The sequence below is a fragment of the Panthera onca genome, chromosome C1 (assembly GCF_046562875.1).
Source record: "Panthera onca isolate mPanOnc1 chromosome C1, mPanOnc1 haplotype 2, whole genome shotgun sequence".
NCBI classification, from domain to species: domain Eukaryota; kingdom Metazoa; phylum Chordata; class Mammalia; order Carnivora; family Felidae; genus Panthera; species Panthera onca.
Window position 1 is genome coordinate 66,234,162 of NC_138346.1, and position 20,817 is coordinate 66,254,978.

The 20,817-nt window shown below is 34.0% G+C and overlaps 1 protein-coding gene across 4 annotated transcripts in view; it reads left to right on the forward strand.

Moving 5' to 3' along the window:
• SCN7A (sodium voltage-gated channel alpha subunit 7) overlaps positions 1 to 20,817 on the forward strand; it is a 79,568-nt gene that overhangs the window by 30,346 nt on the left and 28,405 nt on the right. For all 4 annotated transcript variants that reach the window (XM_078451175.2, XM_078451178.2, XM_078451176.2 and 1 more), the window contains exons 8-14: positions 2,288 to 2,357; positions 4,077 to 4,218; positions 7,807 to 8,013; positions 14,706 to 14,808; positions 15,478 to 15,716; positions 17,023 to 17,196; positions 18,901 to 19,257. In XM_078451175.2, the coding sequence (XP_078307301.1) occupies positions 2,288 to 2,357; positions 4,077 to 4,218; positions 7,807 to 8,013; positions 14,706 to 14,808; positions 15,478 to 15,716; positions 17,023 to 17,196; positions 18,901 to 19,257 (1,292 nt within the window). The remainder of the gene's footprint in view (positions 1 to 2,287; positions 2,358 to 4,076; positions 4,219 to 7,806; positions 8,014 to 14,705; positions 14,809 to 15,477; positions 15,717 to 17,022; positions 17,197 to 18,900; positions 19,258 to 20,817) is intronic.

Here is a 20,817-nt window from a genome sequence, read left to right on the forward strand (position 1 = left end):
TATCAGAAAAGCCTAAGAGAGGTTATTTTGGATGCCTGGCCATGCTCACAAACTTTTCCCTATAAACTAATGGTAATTGTTTCTTTATGCCATTTCCATTTACAAAAAGTTTTATTAGGAGTGTTCTGCTTTTGGATAGCGGGGGAAACCTATACTGATATGGATCAGTTTCATTTATGAGGATTGCAAAGTTCCAATCTTCAGACAGTTCAATAAGGGAAACCTATGTTTGGAATTGCTAAGTTTTGTAAATTTTATCCTTTAAAAATAAATATAACCAAAGTCTTACTTTAAATTTCATCAAAGTAGAATCCTCACAATACTACCTTTATTTAATAAAGTTTTTTGAAGTATAAATTTACGTTTACTCATTAGCAATTTTAAAGTGACCTTATAAATTAAAAAATGGCCTGCATTATAGAAATTCTTTCTATTCTTGGATTTCAATCACTGCTGATCATTTTAAATGCTTTGGGTCATCCTTTGGTAAATATTAAACATATTTTAGGCTAATAGTCATAATGCCAAAATAAATATTGCTGGGCTTTTATATGTAAGTAATTCATATGCCTGATCACATATCTTTGCCATAATCCTGCAGAGAAGTGAATGACCCCTGTTACAAACAGAAAAATGGAAGTTCAGAGAAATTCAGTGAGTGTTCCAGCATATTATTACTATTCATTGATTAAAACTAGGATTCTAACCATGATCAATCTGGCTTTCAAATCCATGCCCTCTCCATCAGGCTGTACTCTCCTATTGGATTTTTTGCTCATATTAAAATTATTGGGTCCTTTTTGATAGTATTTAGAAAAAAATAAAAGTGTATTTTTAAACTAATAAAAATAAAATGTTGAATTTTTTGTAGTCCCTCTGCATGACTTTTATTTGTATTTGAATATATTAAGTCACAAAACAAATCTGAATAAATTTTACTCTCTGGCTTACCCCATAATATCATTATGATTCAAGTCATATAAAATTATTGGTATATGAATATGTGAAATGTTTCCTTATTATATGTGTCTATTCTATGGTCTTGATTCTAGTGGTAAGACAACAGAAAATGGATATTAAATCTTAGATTCCAGTTGAAATACTCTTTGGTTTCTTTAGTTATAACAAAATATGCAAATTATATAAAAATAAACAGTATTTACTACTTTACTGGTTATTGCTAGGAAAACAAATCCAGGCTCATCTTAGCATAATAGTATATGATAAAGAAATCACTTTTTAAAAATTACCACTTTAAAATTTGTCCAATTATAGTCATTCCATCTCCTCTAAAAACATGTTAGGAATGCTAAAAATATTATATGTGTAAAATGTTATTTAACCTAATTGCCATGTCATAGTCCTTGCACTTAGAAGAGTATTTGGGACTGCCCACTTCTACTAACGTCAAATTTCATTTGGTTTTTGACTGCCATTTAAAAGGTTTGATCAATGGTTCCTAACTATGATTTAAAAATTCTTCTAAAATTATTTTAGTCAACAAGTTAAAGTGACATTATTTGAGATTGGAGTAATTCAATTGTGTGTGTGTATATGTATACATGTATATGTATATAATTTTACATACACACTCATACAATCAGGACAGATCTCATGTGTTCTTCTCTGTGATTAAAATTCAGAACCTAAAATCAATGCTCCTAAGCATGCATGTTCCCATCCCTGGTAGCTCATATCTAAAAACACAATTTACATTTTGAATTACAGCACATTAAGGATACCTGAATAACTTGTATGGGCTAAGATTCAGATTAACTTAAACTGTGATTAGAACTGGTGACATCAGGCAAGTAACTGGCACTGGATACTCAGTGTAGAAAAATAAGCTTCAGAGTGGGAAGAGAACGGCAGTTGAACCCAAAGGCAGAAATATGGTCTTTTGTGAAGGAAGATCATTTAGGAATAAGCCCTGTAAGAAAAGGTCCTCAGCTTTCAAACACTTCAGTCTTGGGAATTTTTCCTTCACAGGTCCTGTCATACCTGACTGGTTATATTCATTTTCCAGAACTCTATTTTTAAAAGGGATTCTCCTCTTTGTATGCTGAGCTGTTACTTTTGGGGCAGTGACGTATGTGGATTTCCAGAGGTCTCTTGGCCTCTTCATCACATGCTAGGGATGTGTAGGGTTTTGCAGATTTTTTTTTATAAAGGCCTTCCTTTTCACTATAGCAAGGAATGTTCCTATTCTATGCAGATATAGACGGATATCAGATATGCTGTTTGTTCAAAATTAGATACAGAATATAATTTCTTTCCTATTTTTCAGAAACAGAAAATTTTTATTATTTGGAAGGAGAAATATATGCTCTTCTCTGTGGCAACAGAACAGATGCTGGGTAAGTGGTGTTAATGTTCTTGTATCAAGTCAGTATCATTGATCCATAGTATTTATTGAATGGTTATTGCTTTGGCTTATTTTTCTCATCTAATAACATTATCTCATTTTATCACTAAAACCATGCTGAGAAGTATACAACATGGAATACTATTAATCTGATTTTACAGGAAAAAGCAATAAACAGACTAGTTAAATGATTTATTCAAGGTCAAGAAGTTAGTAAGTGGCAGGTCTGAGGTCTGATCTTCTGTTTTCAGTATGCCCCAGAGCTAGTAGGAATTATCAAGAAAGACGGTATAATCTTTTCTTTGGCTAGAAGCCTTTGAAGAGAAGAAATATGAAAGATGCACTATTATTTCATTTATTTTATGGTTTGTTTATCTTTTATGACTATAACTTACATTCATAAAAAGTTTATTGCTCTAAAAAAACAGTACTTATAAGTAACTCTTCAGTGATATGACAAGACTCTCAAGTCTTATTGTCCTATAATTTCAAATGAAGAGAAAAGAAAGTAGAAATGCAGTGCTTCTCAGCAGTACTAGCACTCCTATAATTCTTTATGTTACTTTCCTCAACTGGAAATGATCGGATGCCCTTCTGTAGGCTCAGCTCTTTCTTTGGCTCTGGGGCCCAAATTAACAAAAATCATATGGGGGTAGAGGGGCATGAGTTATGTAGTTTCTATATTCAGGTGATTTAGACATTTTGTTGCTTGTTCAACTCTTTGCCCAGCTACTGCCAGGCTTCAATTCTATTCTCAAGTCCATTTTGTGAACCCATCTCACAGTGTCTGCCACACCACACTCCAGATAACCCTTTTCATGGACATCTCAACTCAGATATGACCTGAAATGCTTGTTGAAAATAGCTTGTCATAAACAATCAGAATCACATTGATGTATTTCAAGATCAGAGGAGAAAGTCATGCAGTGTTTTCACCTGTAGCCACCATACCTTGCTGCATCGTAAACTATCCCAAAAGTTAGTGCCTTAAGACAAGAACAAAAATCTATTTGTTCAGATTCCATGGGTTAGCAGTTTAGCAAGCCTCAGTGCGCGAGTACATTTTAAACCTCTCTTTGCATCATATTTGTTAACTATTAACAAAAGTCCAAAACAATGATGGCCAATGCCAGAATGACATTGGAGGAAAGTACACAAGGGTGTCGATAGAGGGAAGCATGATTTATCAGGCCACTACTGTAACAGCCGTCCCCAATACCCAAGCCCCCAAAAGACAAAAGTATGAAGACTCCAGGAGAGGAGATGAGATAAATCTTTAATCTGATCTTTGTACCAACATGCAAGTACTGTTTATAAATTGTCTATGTGATAAGTGTTTTCTCACCCTTAAATAATAGTATCTGAGGGCTTGAGGTGAGAGCATTTGAAAATTAAACCCTCAGCCACTGCAATTTTGCTTTTAGCACTGTTATTTTCCATCACTTTGATATTGGGTAGGAAAGAAATTTTTAACAAGACGTTGGGCAAAAGACCATTTGTGAGCCCCTTTTTCCTTTTAGCTTATCACTTATGTTAACTTAATATCGACCTCTTTGGAGCTTTTTCACTGGGAATTATTTAGGAGAAGACTACTCCCTGTGGAAGAAAGAGCCCTTTATTATTCATGGGTGGATGTTCTATACTTATGATTTGGCCATAATCTGAAAGTCACTTAAGAGTAAGCAGTTTTTCTTTTCTTTGTCTTCTTTAGTCAGTGTCCTGAAGGATATGTGTGTGTGAAAGCTGGCACAAATCCTGATTATGGCTTCACAAATTTTGACAGTTTTGGCTGGGCATTACTTGCCCTGTTTCGGTTAATGACGCAAGATTACCCTGAAGCACTTTACCACCAGGTAAGAATGGAGAGAATATGCACTGCACATAAAAATGGTGTCATGCCCCTCCCTTCTAAAATAATGGTCTAATGTAACACGGTTTATTAAATTTTTATGAGGAAAAGAATTTGAAGACAGAAAAGAGAATCAGAATTACTGAATATCAAACTATATGCTAATGCTGAACCCAAGTCTGTGCCCTTATGCATATTACATTTAATCTTTGAAACAATCTCGCAAGACCAATATATATATGCCTTTTATATGAAGACACTAAGATCAGAGTGGTTGGGTAACCTCTCCAAACTTACAAAATTTGTAATTTCCAGAAATCACAGTCCTGCTCTGTGATATCATTCATTTGATATTAACTAAGTAAATAACATTTCTAAGTACTAATTCTTCAGTCAAAAAATTTAAACCAATGAGGTTACCATGTATTAAGAACTGTTTTTACTCAATGCCTACAATGTACTATTTTACTCTAATTCTTCTATTTCTTCTCATTCCCTTTTAATATTTAATCATGTTGTTATTATAACAGAAAGCTTGCTGTTATAAGACTTGAAATCCAAACTCTTGAGGGTCTCTCTTCGTAACTGATGATTTGTGTGCCATAGTTTCTCAGAAAGATATAATACTCATTTGAATGGAGATTCAATGTCTCTTTTAAGAGAAGTTTAATCACAGTAGAATATGCAATGTTAGTTTAGCAGCATAGTTAATATCAAAGCCTATTAGGTAAAACAAATAAATTACTTCAAATTTCCAAAGTACTTACAGTTGAAGGAGAATACTCTTTTTTAAAACATGCACATACATCCCCTCGTTTTATGACTGGATAGATAAATTATGTTGTGTGTGTGTACAAGTCATTAATAATGATAGGACTTTTAGCACAAAGGTTCTTACTGTGTTACATTATTAAATGAAAACCAAGTAAAAACAAACACACATACAGCACAATTATATTTCTAGTAACAGACATATATGAAAATATTAAAATGACTTTTTAAAATGCAAATTGTTTTTCTAATTTTGTAAGGTATTTATTTATATTGTTACTTTCCAGACTTTTTGACATGTATCAATGCCTCCTCCACAACACTAAGAACTTATTTCTGAAATTATCTTATCATGTTATCCTACTTCTAATCAGAGGTTTCCACATTCCTATGAGATGAAGTTCAAAGTCCAAATGCAAGGACTTGGAAGGTCTGTGGTGACCTTCAAGATCTTGTTTCTGCATACTTCTGCAGATTTATTTCCTAACAATATCTCAATATGTACTCTCTGCTTTGTTTGAGTATAAAAAAGTCTTGCTGTTTCCTAAGTGAGCTTTTCCCCATAATTTCTTGTTTCAATGTATGTTGTACCCTCAGCCTAAATTCAAGTTTCTTTCTATATTCAGTCTCATGCCTTAAATTCATACGTCAAAGCCAAAAGAAATCTTGAGCTTTTCCCCAAGCCCTCCTTTCTGAGCCAAGGAAATCCTACACCAGAATTCTATGGCACCCTATAATTCCCTCTAATTGTAGTTATTTTAATTACTTGTTCAGCAGTTTCTTCCATTAGGAGATATACTACCTAAAAAGAAGTATTTTGTCTTATTTTAATTTTTATGGCTCAGCATCACATAGAAATGCTTGATGAAATTTAAATAAATAAATAAATAAATAAATAAATAAAGTGAATACTTATGGATTGTATCAATTTATATAATAATAAATGTTTTGTCTTTTTTGGTTATAGCCCTCAAAGTATGTTTTCTAATGTTCTGGTTAGCATTGTTCTAGAGGAAATGCTTTCCCACTACCAGTGAAATGAAAAATTAGTCTGGGAGTACCCTAGTGGAGTACACATAGGACTTTCATCAATATTGCACTCTATTGAGTAGCATAGATAAGGTTCACTTTGATTTGGACTGGGTATTCGCTCTCAGCACTGCCCCAAACCGAATTGACATGGCTAGGGAAATTCAGCTACTATCCCCAAAGAAAACATCTCATATTTTGGAGAATACAATTCTCCATTCATCAGATATTTATTTGATCCAAGCACTCTTTGATATACCATGGGTACAGAAATGAACAAAACAAATGTGAGTCCTTATAGACATAAACATAACGCTATGTTTAACAATGCGTTCTCTCCATAGGCTATGTACATCTTCACATGCACTATTTCATTTGATTTTCATAACAAACCTATGCTTTAGGGGCTATAATTAGCCCCAACTTCAAACTAAAATATAGTAAAACTAGAATACATATACTTTTCCATCATAATAAGAGTTTATATTTATACTTTTATCCTCCACCAGTTTCAAATAGTGGAAAGAGCAAAAACTTTGAGTTCAGGCATTCCTCCATAGCTGTGAGATCTTTGGCAAATCATTTTGCCTCATTTTCATCTTTTTTATGCATATTGGAAATAATAGTAAATACCACGTAAGTGTGTTGCATAGAATTAATGAGATAATAAAGTATTTATTAATGTGTATGGCCTGCAGTATATCCCACAATATCTATTACTGACTCCTGAATGTAAATGATAGCTAGTTCAGTGAGAAAAATATTTAACAAAATCCTAAATAGGTGACTCACTGGGGAAAAAGGTTTATTAAAAAAAAACTTTTAAAGATAAATGTACTATAGATTAATACAGAATTCTCCTTGATTTAATGTTGGAACATATTAATCTGTAAACATTTTTAACTCTGTCATAACAACATAATATTTTCTGTAAATAATACTTATCTATTGATTCAAGTGGATGCTTAAAAATTAAGACTATTCTCATCTGGGTTTTTTCTTTTTTTAGATTTTGTTTATATACTTTTACTCAATGATGATAAATCAGTAGCCTGTATTGCTTATATAGGGGACTGTATAAATCACTTACAATTTCTAAATTTTTAAATTTTTCATCTATCTTATATAATATTATGAAATAAAAGCTAGTCAGTGCTCACTTTTGAAATCTAAAATCTTGGTTTTCCTATCCATAAGTGACTTCAAATAAGTGAATTATATGATTTCCCCATGTGATTTGTGTAAATGTTCTTCACCAAAGTTTTTCTAACAGATAGAGAAATATTCCTGTTCCCCACCTATTTGAATAGACCTAAGTTTGTACCTTGTTATGATGTTTCCATAATGTTATGATCAGAAGAAATTAATCTCTAAACATTCATTCTCTGACTATATTCAGCTCCATATATTTAATGATTCTACTGTAAAGGAAATAGTCTTTCAAATTCAGGCTTTCCAGCTTTCTTTATTGAGAGATGACAATTTTTTCCTTTCAATATCTTTTCTCTGTTAGTGAAGATCTAAACACCGGATGCTCACCCTAACTTAATTAAATTACTAAATTCTCTCTTTGGGTTTTTTACCATGTATTCTGTACCTTACATATATATCTAAAGATAAAGAGCTTTTCTCTTATTTCTCCAGGTAAAGCCAGTAAAACTGTCTTGTGATTACATCCCACTCACAACTAAATTATTTTCATAACAAAATTTCATTTTCCATTTTAAAATAGGAGATTATAGGAAGACAAATAACAGTTTTCTCTTTTTTCTTGTTTTCCAACTGTCCTTAGATCCTGTATGCTTCTGGGAAGGTCTACATGATATTTTTTGTTGTGATAAGCTTTTGGTTTGCTTTTTACATAGCAAGTTTATTCTTGGGCATACTTGCTATGTCCTGTGAAGAAGAAAAGCAGAAAGCTGCTGAAAAAGCTGAGAAGACTGAGCCACAATTTCAGCAGACTTTAAAAGAACTTCAAGAAGGAGACAAGGCAGCCGAGGTATAAATTTCTCATACTGCTTCATAGAATCACAGAGTTTGAGTTATCTTCTCGAGATCTTGGAGTATATTGCTTTCTACTAGGTGCTCAGTGTCTGTGCATTGTATGTGATAAAAAGATCAAAAATAATCTTCATAAGTGGGCTCTCACTTTTGCTACATAACATTATTTACTGAGTGTATTGTGGACAGAGTGACCAACATCTATAAATATTTCTATAAGACCGAATTTTTTTTGTTCCAGAATGTGTATAACTGCTACTGAAAAGTATGGATATATCATTTTTCAAACTTGACTTCTCTTAATGCAGGTTTAGGTTATTGATTTAAGCTTGCTCAGACAACACATCAGAATTAACTGGAAAATTTCAGTGCTGAATTCAATAGCAATAATGCCTTCCATAATTTAGAAATCATAAAGTACTAAAAGCATGGACTAAAAGTACAGTCTTGAAGTTGTAGAAAGAGAAAAACATGCACTTGACTGGCTTTCTAGCTCTTTCAAGAGGAAATGCACTATGCATCTTGATATATGGAGTTATTTTCTCCATGGAATAATTAATTCCATGATTAGTAAAACTTAATAAGGTTTTACTCCAATTTTCAATTATTTTAGAGTTGTGTTTAAGTATATTTCAGGTCTTTAGCCTCATAGCAAAAGATTCAATCTATGAATCTGAAAGTATTGACAGAAGTAGCACTAAAGGAAGTTATATAAATTATCCCTAAAAATCTAAATCGTGCCGTAAATGTACCAGAAGGAACAGGACCCAGGAAAGCAACCAGAAGTACCTCTCTTATATTCAGTAGGACCTGGCAATTTCACACCTCTTTCTCAGTTGGAGAGGGTTAGGTTTAGCCCAGTGTCCTAACACCCATATCAGAGCTGTTGAGGTGTATGGTGGGCAGGATCCAGGGGTCTGGGGTAGGGTACAATCCATGCCTCTTCCAGGTGTTGACCCCTTCCCCTGTGTTGTGCAGAACCCTCTTGCCTGGGAGCTTGGTCTTTGGAGGGTGCTGGACCCAAACTGGTCACAGTAAAGTTGAGTGCTCCTTGACCAGAATGGCTTGTTATAAGGCCTCACTTGGGGGAGGACAGCCATGCCCTGCCTCCTTTTCCATTCGTTTAGATTTGTTACTATTTTGCACTCTTAACACCTGCTAGCAAATATTGTCTACACTGGAAAAAGAACCTCGATGGTAAAAGGACAGATTGAGGGAGCAGACAAAAGATAGAAAGGACTTATACTGAGACTCTATCATACAAAGAAGATAAAAAGAGGTGGGGAAAAGCAAAGAGCCAAGATACATTCTGGCACTAAGTGGAGTGTGCAGTAAGGCTGGGTAAGAGGTTCGTTAATACCAAAGGTAACTTCTGGGTCAAAAGGGTAAAATGTTAACTTCCCTACATATGTAACTCTTTATTTACTCATCATCAATGAAGAAGCTCTAGAAAAGTCTTTCTACTAAAAATATGGAATCTGAATAACATAATGTAGGATCATACCAAATTAAAAGTTATTGATAAATACTATATTTGCATGGTTCATAACATGCATACCATTGAAACAAAAAGCAATTATAAACAGTATGAAGAAAACATGTATAAAGAGAGGCTATTGAGTGTAGCCATTATATCACCCATGAGGAAGCCAGAGAAAAATTACAAAAGATTTTTGTCTTCAGAAATGAGTGTGGGGTCCTTCTGATTGAATGATGATGGTCTGAATGATATGTTGAATGTATAATTTGTTTCAAAGTGATATTTCAAATGTCAAGGGCTACCCACAAATGTATTCAAGAGCACAATATTCTCTTATCCCAAGATGAGATGCCCTATTAACTCTGGAAGAACTTGAATTATTTCCCAGTTTCTTAATATCTCCATTCATTTGGCTGTTTTGGATCAAATAAAGCCTTTCTGGTTTTAATTAAAATCTTTCAATTGTAAAGGATATCTTTTCCTGGAAGAGTGCTAGAACATTTTGTTATGAAAAACTTTTTTGGGAAGTAAGAGCAAAGGTCATTTTCACAAGATGTACTTTCTTTTTCTTTTTTTGTGTATACACAAGAAAATACTAGAAAGAGAAGAATTTAAAATGGAACATATTGAAGACACATTAGGTGACTGATATGATTTAGGACTAATCAGACTCTAATTCCAATGTTGGGATTACTGAGAGATTACCTAAATGCTTCATATTCTCACATTATGGGAAAGCAGTAGATCATCTTAGCTAAGAGCACAGTTTTTCAGTCAAATAGATATAGATTTCAGTCTATTTTAGCCACCTAATAGATGTATGATGTTTGCCAAGTCTCTTAACCTTTCTGAACTTCTTTATCTGTAAGATGTTTATAATTTCAGTATCTGTCTCATAGGTTATTGTGAGATTCAAATGAAATAAATTTTTGTAAAACACTTGGCATGGCTTAGAATATACTAAGTAACTGGGGGAAAAATACAAGAAGACAAACACAAGAAGGTACAGCAGAATAGAATACTCCACCGTAGAATACTCCACCAACATAAAATTCTTAAGTCTTTGACTATACCCCCTTTTAGGGATAATTAAAATAATAATGATGATGATGGTGATAATAATAATAGTATATAATGTTGTGGAGTGTCAACTGTGTTCCACACATGTGATAAGCATTTTCATGAATCCTCAAATGTGATCTTTATTGAGGAGTTCCAGTTATAAAATTTGACCTGTGTTTATTTGTACCTGATTTCTCCAAACTTGACTTCTTTCTTCACCACTTTATTTTTCTGGGGGCTCAATGCTGAAACTATATTATTCCAACAATTACCCAGTTTGCAGCTGAAACTTTCTTAAGAATTGACAGTCACTGGCAATCTCTTCTCCAGAAGAGAATCAGATATATACAACTGTAGGAATATAAATATTTTCAAATATATTTGCCCATCTAAAATGGCATCCTTATAACTCTTCTAATTAAATAAAACATTATTGACAATCTACTATATGCTAAGCATTGTACTAAACATTGGATATTTTAAAATGTTAATAAATACAAATATAGTGTCTATCTTCATGAAGCTAATGGTCTAATGGGGAGATAAACTGTAAAATTATCCTAAACACAAAATTGTACCTCTAGCACCACTAGACATTATGTGTTTCCTGATGCTATGAAACAGGAGACATAAAACACCACATAAAATATATTATTGCCATAACCTGAGCTAAGTCTAGAAGCCTCTAGATCTAACCATCTTCTTCTAGAGACTAGAGGAGAGAGAAGAACACATTAAATTACACTGAAAGGACACAATCTGCCAAATCAAGAATGTGGAAATTCTATAGTTATAAGTGATCCATTATTGTCAACAAATAAATCAGATTAGAAAAAATAAAGGCATGAGATAATCAATAAACCTGTGAACTAAATACAGTATGTAAATCTTTTTGTATTTTGATTGGAACAAATCAAGTACAATAGAATGTTTCTGAGCAATGAAAGAAAATTGAGCATGGTCTGGGTATTGGATAGTATTAAGGGAATTACTAATTTTCTGATTGCGATCCTAATATTACAATTATGTTTTTTAAAAAGATTATTCTGAGAATTATATGATGTCTGACATATTTTTCCTGAAATATTTTAAATAAAGCAGGGTAAGTAATACGTGAGAAGTGAGGAATATAATGATATTAATTGTTAAGCCTGGATATTGGGTACCTGGTGATTCACTACCTGGTATTATTCACTACTAAAAAAATAAAATAAAAATAAATTAAACTGTGGAGAGTGCTTTAAAAGTGAGAAATGTGATGCTTTGAGAGCCTATAATAAAGGATTTCCCTGGTAAGAAAATGTTTCTTTTTTTTTTTTTAATGTTTATGTTGAGAGAGAGAGAGAGAGAGAGAGAGAGAGAGAGAGAGAGACTACGAGCTGGGGAGGGGCAGAGAGAGGGGGAAACACAGAATCCAAAGCAGGCTCCAGGCTCTGAGCTGTCAGCACAGAGGCCAAAGTGGGACTTGAACCCACGAACCTTGAGATCATGACCTGAGCTGAAGTTGGATGCTTAATGGACTGAGCCACCCAGGAACCCCGAGGAAAGGTTTCTAATGGGAAACCAACATTTGAACTGAGATCTGAAGAATGAGTCCATGCTACATGGGGGAGGGAACAGACTAAGTCAAGATGAAAAAGGTCAGTGTGGCTACAGTAGAGAGAGCAAGCGTGATCCCAAGATGAATACTGCAGCTATTCATTGCTAAATGCTAGAAATATGACTGGATTCTTCCTTATTCATACCTACTCTCCAGAGGAAATTTAAACCAGCTGTGACAAGAAGAATTCTAGCCCCTTTTTGCAGTCTAATTTTAACTTTGGATCTGCCTTTATTAGCTCTTAAACTTCCAAAAAGGAGATTACTGAGTCATGATCTTCTCACTTTGCATTATAAAATGGCCATATCCTTAGTTGTTGGCATTCATTTAATATTTTTTAAGAAGTTCCATTGAACTAAATTACTAGACTGGTGTGGTTTATTTGTTTTATATTCTAAAATATATCCACAGTTAGGGGTGCCTGGGTTGTTCATTTGGTTGAGCATCTGACTCTTCGTTTTGGCTCAGGTCATGATCTCACGGTTTCGTGAGTTTGAGCCCCATGTCTGGCTCTGTCAGCAGCATGGAGTCTACTTGGAATTCTGTCTCTCCCTCTCTTTCTTTGCCCCTCCCCTGCATGTGCTCTCTCTGTCTCTCCCAAAATAAAGAAATAAACTTAAAACAATTTTTTAAAATTTTAAATATATCCACAGTCCAAGCCAAATAAGTAGAAAATTTAACATTGACTATATCACAATAACATTATTACTGTACTCACTCTATCCACCCCACACAGATAATTATCTTTACTGAATTACTTCTTGGGGTGATTCCGTCAGACATTGTCATTATCAGAAACATCTTTATGAGAAGCAATTCCTCTATATTAATAACAGTGGAAGGTATTATTCACTATATTACAAAATATCATCTTTATGAAGATATACCTGGGAGATCCCTCTTAGACCATAATAACAGAACAATTATGCCTCTACTGTTTTTTTGACTCATGAATATTTGAAATTGCCTATGTTACAACTTATATTTTATAGAATCCTGTAAGTGGGTCAAAAAATACTTTCTGGAGTAAGTATAGTTTAAGTAAATAAATTAACATCACATTCTGGGCCTTTAGCTTACTTTTTTCAATTAAAACAAATAGTGAGGGCACACGGATCTGTAGAACCGCAGAATCTGTCATTTTCCTGATGGAATCAGTATGAAGTCGAGTTGGTTTTCACCTCCTCTGACTCTAGTATTTATGAAATTAGAGGGATCTTGACTGATACTGAATGAGATGAATATGATGATTCCCTTGATATCTGTGATGCCGATTCATATAGACCACAGCAGAACTTGAACACTGTTTCCTGCAGTGTTAGTAACAGCTGCAGCCCCATGCCAGTTACCTCTGTGCCAGAGGGGGCTTGCCTGTTCAAATTTATTTACTATGTATTTCACCTATTTAGCCGCACCTATTCACCAAGTTAACAAACATACAATATTATCATTCTTGTGTTGCTAAATGTAAAAACTGTTGGGAACTCTGTAGTGTGATATTACCTACCTATTGTCAGTTTCTTAGAGTTTAAATTAAATATAAATTTTATACACGGTCATTAGAAACATCTGGGGTTCTATTTGTGATAACTATGAACTTGTAACATCTACATCAAACCCTAGGAGTGTATTTCCTTTTTTTCAGTTTTTTTAAAAAAAAAAATTCTAATGTTTATTTATTTTTGAGAGAGAGACAGAGAGAGAAAGAGAGAGAGCGCATGCAATAGCAAGTGCAAGTGGGGGAGGGGCAGAGAGAGAGGGAGACAATTCAAAGCTGTCTCCAGGCTCTGAGCTGTCAGCACAGAGCCCAGGGCAGGGCTTAAACTCACAAGCTGTGAGTTCATGATCTGAACCGAAGCTGGATGCTTTACTGACTGAACCTCCCAGCCCCACCCCACCCCCACCCCCGCCCCTGCCCAGGAGTGTATTTCCAATGCAAGGCTTCTTTTGAACTCTGCGTAACCACATCAGCAAAACAGAGTATCTTAAAGCCATTACTCAAGAGACATGAGAGACAGAAAGAAGTGATTCCTTTATGGAATCATCATGTATGATCTGGCCAAAACAACTATTTTACATGCTACTACTCAAGATTATTTCATTATCACAAAACCAAATAATTTTGATTTTATCAAGAGAGTTTATAAAGTTTTAAAATACCCTTAAAGAAAAATTTAAGGTGTTAGAGAAATACTGTCTCAGCATGTTTGCCAACCAGATATTTTGCAATAACCCTATAAAGTACATGCTTAATGGTTTGTCAAATATGGGTAATACAAGTAATATAATCTGATTTCCTCCTTTTATAGTTGACCTTATAGTATAAAATGATTTTGTTGAGTTGCAAGTTATACACATTTGTTATCCAAATAATCCTAAGCCAGTTTAATACTGCCTATAGTGTGAAGAGTAGCAAATAATGGAACCCAAAAAGATTTCTGGAGGTAAGAATCAATGTTTTAAAGAAGGTTATAAACCTTCTTATAGTTATAGCCTTGTATCTACAACAGGGAGAAGCCAGCATTAGACTCATCTAATTTCTTTTTAGACCAAGACCACACAAATAGAAATGAAGAAAAGATCACCAACTTCTATGATCACTTCTTTTAATATGTTGGATGATTCTACTGCTACTGTGAGACATGAAGAAGGTAAAGTAAAAAATAGTTACTCTGAAAGGTATATTCATAAGATTCACTTTAAGTAAATCCTGCAATTTCTTCAGAATTTTAGGATAAGAAAAAGTTAAGGAATCACATAAGAATATTAAAGTGAGCAATTCCGTAAGCATGGTATTTTAAACATTGGAACGGGTCACCAAAGAGTAGTAAGGAGTTTTCTTTAACGTTGAAAACAAAGTGGAAGTATTAACTTACAACTACAAATAGAAGTTGGATTATATAACAATAATATATTAAGATCCTTTTTTGCATTGTCTCTGCTTTTTTAATACATAAGCAGTAACTCATTATCATGGACAATATTAAAAGGCATTATTTTATAAAGCATTATAAATCTAGAAATTATAAATCATAATACTCTCAACTGTATTCCATGTTTTTTTTTTGAGAGAAACTCCTAGGTTTTGCTTCTAATACACAGTGTGTCTCGTTTTCATTTGTCTAACTCAGCAAGCATTAACAAAATAGTGGCAATTGACTTTGCTCTGATTTATATTAGTACAAAATATTTCTATTTGCTAATTCCAAATCAAAGGTCTAATTTTAAACATCTCTTTGCATACAAAAGTCAAAATATTTTATTAGCCAGAACTAAAACAACAATTTGCTAAAGTTTAACTTTTTTATTCTTTATTTCAGAACTTAAAAAATCCAGGAAGAGACGCCCATTGTGTTTGTATAGATTTGTTAAAACTTTATTGATCTGGAATTGTTCTCCCTGTTGGTTAAAATTGAAAGAGTTTATCCACATGATTATAATGGACCCATTTACTGATCTTGTCCTTACCATATGCATAATTCTAAATGTGTGTTTTTTGGCCTTGGAATGTTATCCAATGAGTGAAGAAACCACCAGTGTTCTCAGCATTGGAAACCTGGTAATGCTCTTGTATATTATTTTCATTTGCAGTTTCAACTTTTCTTTAGTCATCATAATCCTCATTATTTTATTTTGTAACTCCAATATATTGCAAATGAATTATATGCATACTAGATGAAGTATGACCTTCATCTACAACCCACCACCTCTAGCCCTGATTTGTAAGTGTTATTATCATTGAAAGGTTTATAGCTAAGGTTTAAAATTCTGCTACTTAAGTTTGAGATTCTAGTCAGTTACTTGGCAGTCAGGTTAAATGGAAATTATTTATTTCCTCTCCCATCCCAAATATATCCTCCCTTGGTACCATAGCTCCACATCTCGGAGCAGGACAAAGGTGCAATAACAAATACAGATTCCTCACTGACACCTAAATTCTGAATCCTGACTACAACTGTACCTGCCTTGTCTGCTTTAGCTACCTGCCTTTGCCTCAGATGGGAACTTATTCTTTTGGTAAGGTAATGTTGAGAGTCACTTGTCCTTTTTTTCCCCCCATACAATGCATAAAGCAAAACAGATTTCTGTGAGTTTAAAAACAAGTCACATTCAAGGAAATATGTAGCGTTTAATTTTCTTTTCTTTTATGGTTGTTGTTTGTTGCTTAGTACTAGTATAAATGGCCAAACTGCTACCCACTTTTAATTATACATTTACTTGGTACCAACACTATAGAAATTTAGTTATTTCTGCTAGTATAGTTTTCATGAGACAGTTTTCAGAGGTTTACTATTTTTTTTTTCGCATAGACACTTTTACGGTTCAAAAAGTTAAATATCTTAATATGTACTCTATATGCCAAAAGAAACTGTTCAAAATAAAAATATTTTCATCTTTAAATATTCTCTTTTGTCTTTCAGGATAGCTTTTATTAAATGATTGAAGATTTTGTAGGCAATGTTTGACATTAGACTGTTAAGTGAAATGTTGGAGTCTATCCTTATTTTTTTTTTTAAGTTTATTTATTTGGGAAAGAGAGAGAGCCCAAGCAGGGGAGGGGCAGAGAAAGAGAGAGAGAGAATCTCAAGCAGGCTCTGCGCTGTCAGTGCAAAGCCCAATGTGGAGCTTGCTCCCGTGAACCATGAGATCATGACCTGAGCCAAAACCGGGAGTGAGATACTTAACTGACACAGCCACCCAGGTGCCCCAGAGTCTGTCTTTAAAATACAGACTCCAATACTAATCAGATCTTGATAGAAAAACTGTGAAGACTGTGGCAGTGGAAACTTATAGTTTCTGTATATGTGGGTTCTGATGGTGTTATTGGAATCATATCCTCATCCATGTGTTTTGTTTTTGTTTAGATTTTTATTGGAATTTTCACAGCAGAAATGATTTTGAAAATAATTGCAATGCATCCATATGGGTATTTTCAAGTAGGTTGGAACATTTTTGATAGCCTGATTGTGTTCCATGGTTTCGCAGAACTTTATCTAGCCAATGTTTCTGGAATGGCTTTTTTAAAAATATTCAGAGTGGTAAGTAGAATCCAATATCTAAATTTTATTTTATGAAAATTTCTCTCAGTCTCCTCAGACACAACATGGGAAGAATAGTAATACCTATCCTATGGGGACATTTGTAGTAATAAATGAATTGATTCATATATAAAGAGCTTAGGAAGTGCCCCAGGAAGAGTAAGAAGTTTCCAATGCTGTTATTTCACCGAAGCATCAAAGTAAGTAAGCTGTTTGGTAGCAAATTTGAGGTATAGTTTTAGGAATCAGGGCCAGGGTTACTGGTCAGTTGTGAGGAGCAGGATAATGTGGAGTCCCAGGAGATGAATGCCAATGTATGACTAAGGAACTGCAATCAGGTGAGTATTTCTAAATGTAGAGTAGAAAACTTTATAAAAGACCAGTCAAGCCAGCAGAATGTTATTACAAAAATTAAGTCAGAATCGGTATATGTATGCCTGTAATATGGTGGTAGTAAGAATCAGAAAACTAGGCAAGGAAATAATGTTATTAGAAGAGTATTTATGGAAACGTTAAGTACTTGATAAGTAATATATTGTCACGTTCTAGTAAGAAGTTGAAGAGATGTAGCAGGAATAAAGAACAACTAAATAGACTTGATCTTATCCAAATAATTCTTCAGAACCCTGTCTTAAGTCCTCATCCATAGACTTTTCTAATGAGTAAGAGAAACATATAAAAGATGTAGCTCTCAAATTTATGGATAAAACAAGACTGGGAAATAAAAAATATGATAAAAGATAGTATCAAAGTATCTGAAAGTCTAACATGGGCTGGATATAAATGATTCAGTCTTACATAGATAAATGTGAAGTCCTACTCTTGAGTCCATGAAGTGAACTATGTACTGGAAAAAGTTGGGGAAGGTATAGCATATATAAAAATGATATTTGGGTTTAAATTTTTTTAATGTTTATTTATTTTTGAGAGAAAGAGAGAGTACAAATGGGAGAGAGGCAGAGAGAGAGGGAGACACAGAATCTGAAGCAGGCTCCAGGCTCTGAGCTGTCAGCACAGAGCCCGATGCAGGGCTCAAACCCATGAACCTTGAGATCATGACCTGAGCCAAAGTTGGAGGCTTAACCTACCGAGCCACCCAGGTGCCCCAGTGATATTTGGGTTTTAGATGACTAAGCTCACCGTAATATGGTGGCCAAAACCGTTAAGGTAATCTTGTCCATTTCAATAGAAACAAAAAATCTAGTGAAAAGAAGAGAACTATTCAGACTAAACCTAGAAGGCTGTGTTTGGTTTTTGATATGTTACTTTAAAATAAAATACATAAGAGAAACTTCAGTGGAATTCAATGGGACCTGACAGACTTTTTCAATATCATCTATATGTCAGAATGTGGGAGAATTTACAGTGTACTGTGAAAAGCAAAACAAAGAATGGACAGTTATCCTACCAGATATTAAAACATAAAACTAGAGTAATTATAACAGCATAGTATTGAATGGAAATTGGCAGACCAATAGAAGGAGATATGTATTGGTTTAGTGTAAAAAATACAGAATATGTGTCACATATTAAGAATTGTGTAACAATGGCTAGTATTAATAGTGCTCAAAACTGAATATTACATTAAAGACTATATATGTGTATGTGTATGATGCTGATAAAATGTACATCATAATAAATAGTGACCAGGGTTTTCTTTTTGTTTGTTTTTTATTTTTGTTGTTTCTTGCATTACTGTATTAGTTGAGAATTTTCAAGCTGGGAAAATACTGGCCGACATTTAGAATTCTGATGTTGATTCTGAGTAACTCATTGGTGGCCCTGAAAGGCTTGGTGCTGTTGTTGTTCACATTCATGTTCTTTTCTGCTGTGGTTGGCCTGAAGCTGTTCGGTAGGAGTTACAAAGAATGTGTCTGCAACATAGACAAAGACTGTCAACTCCCACACTGGCACATGCATGACTTCTTCCACTCTTTCCTGAATGTGCTCCGAATTCTCTGTGGAGAGTGGATAGAGACTTTATGGGATTGCCTTAAGGTTGCAGGCCAATTTGGTTGCCTTCCTTTTTACATGATGGTCATTTTAATTGGAAACTTATTGGTAAGTAATCCATGCTTTTAAATTTTCCTTGAAAAACTTGTGTAATGTAGTTTAGTATTTTCATGATGTGAATTTATGGGATCCAGTGGTCTATAACTGTGTTGTCCAATATGGTAGCCTCTAGCCACATGTGGCTGTTGATCAGTTGCAATACAATTGGCCCAATTAGAGATGTGCTACAAGGGTAAAATACCTACTGGCTTTGAAGTCTCACCCCCCTAAAATAACGTAAGTTATTTTATTAATAATTTTTATACTGAATGTATTTTAAAATGATAATATTTTTGATATATTTAGTTAAATAAAATGTTAGTAAAATTAGTTTCTGTTTTTGTTTGTGCTTTTGATGTGGCCACTAGAAAGTTGCATATGACATGCATCATATTTCTGTTGGAGAGCACTGGTTTATAACCTTGCTACTCAAGTAGCATTGGCATCATGTGGGAGATAGTTGGATCCCATCTCAGACCTATGGAAATCTACAGTTTAACAATATCCCCAGGTGATTTGTATGCACATTAAATTTTAAGAAGCACTTAAATGTAACACTGGTTGTCAAACTAGGTTGCACATTGGAATTACCTGGGGAACTAATAAAAATATAGTAATGTCTTGGATACATTACCAGAGATACCAATTTTATTGGTATGTGGACATAGCCCAGTCATCAGGATCTTTTACAATTTTTCGTTTGATTAAATTATGCAGTAAAGTTTGAAAATTGCTGACCTATAAAACTATGGTGCATTAGTGAAGAGGGATAGCTATCACTTTTAAATTCCCAGTAATTGAAGTGGTGTTACATGAATTGAGTAAGTAGCTTTTACTTCTTCTAAGCAAAGGGAATGGATTATAAAAGAAAATTGTTCTTACAAGGAAAAAAAAGGACTCAGTATTTGCTTTATTCATAAGTCATAGAAATCAAATACATTTTCCAAAAGACTGAAAAAAAATCACTGGTCAGATACCATTTTATCTATCAATAACCTTCCTCACTGCTTCTGTTTCACCTTGGGCATAACCTCTGTCATCCACTTATCACTGCTGGCATTCTGTTTAATTGTTGATGTACTTGTCTACCTTCCTTATTAAACTGTAAGCTCCACAAAGGAAGGATCATGACTTTTCTCTATATCATCAAAGCCTATAACAGGGTCTAACATGTAAAAATATTTCAGTGATCTCGGCCTTTGTAGCTAATTAGTACACTTTCAACTCTCAGTGATATAACACTATTTTAACTGGCTAAAACAAAAATCAACATATATATCAGCATGCATAACTCAAAATGTCAGAGATAGATTTCACTTCAGTTGTGGTGTGACACATACATTCAAAAAAAAGGTCATTAGAGACAGACTTGTGTGTAACTCAGATCTGTCTTCTGTGTGGCCCTTGCTGGTAGTAGCCTCTATTTTATCAAGATGGCTGCTGCAGTCTAAAGCTTCATGTGTTCATATCACATCAAGTCTAAAAGAAGAGAAATTCCTGTTTCTTTTCTAGAAGTCACAGCAAATCTCTCCTATTATCTCATTAGCTCTGAGTCACATGTCCATTTGT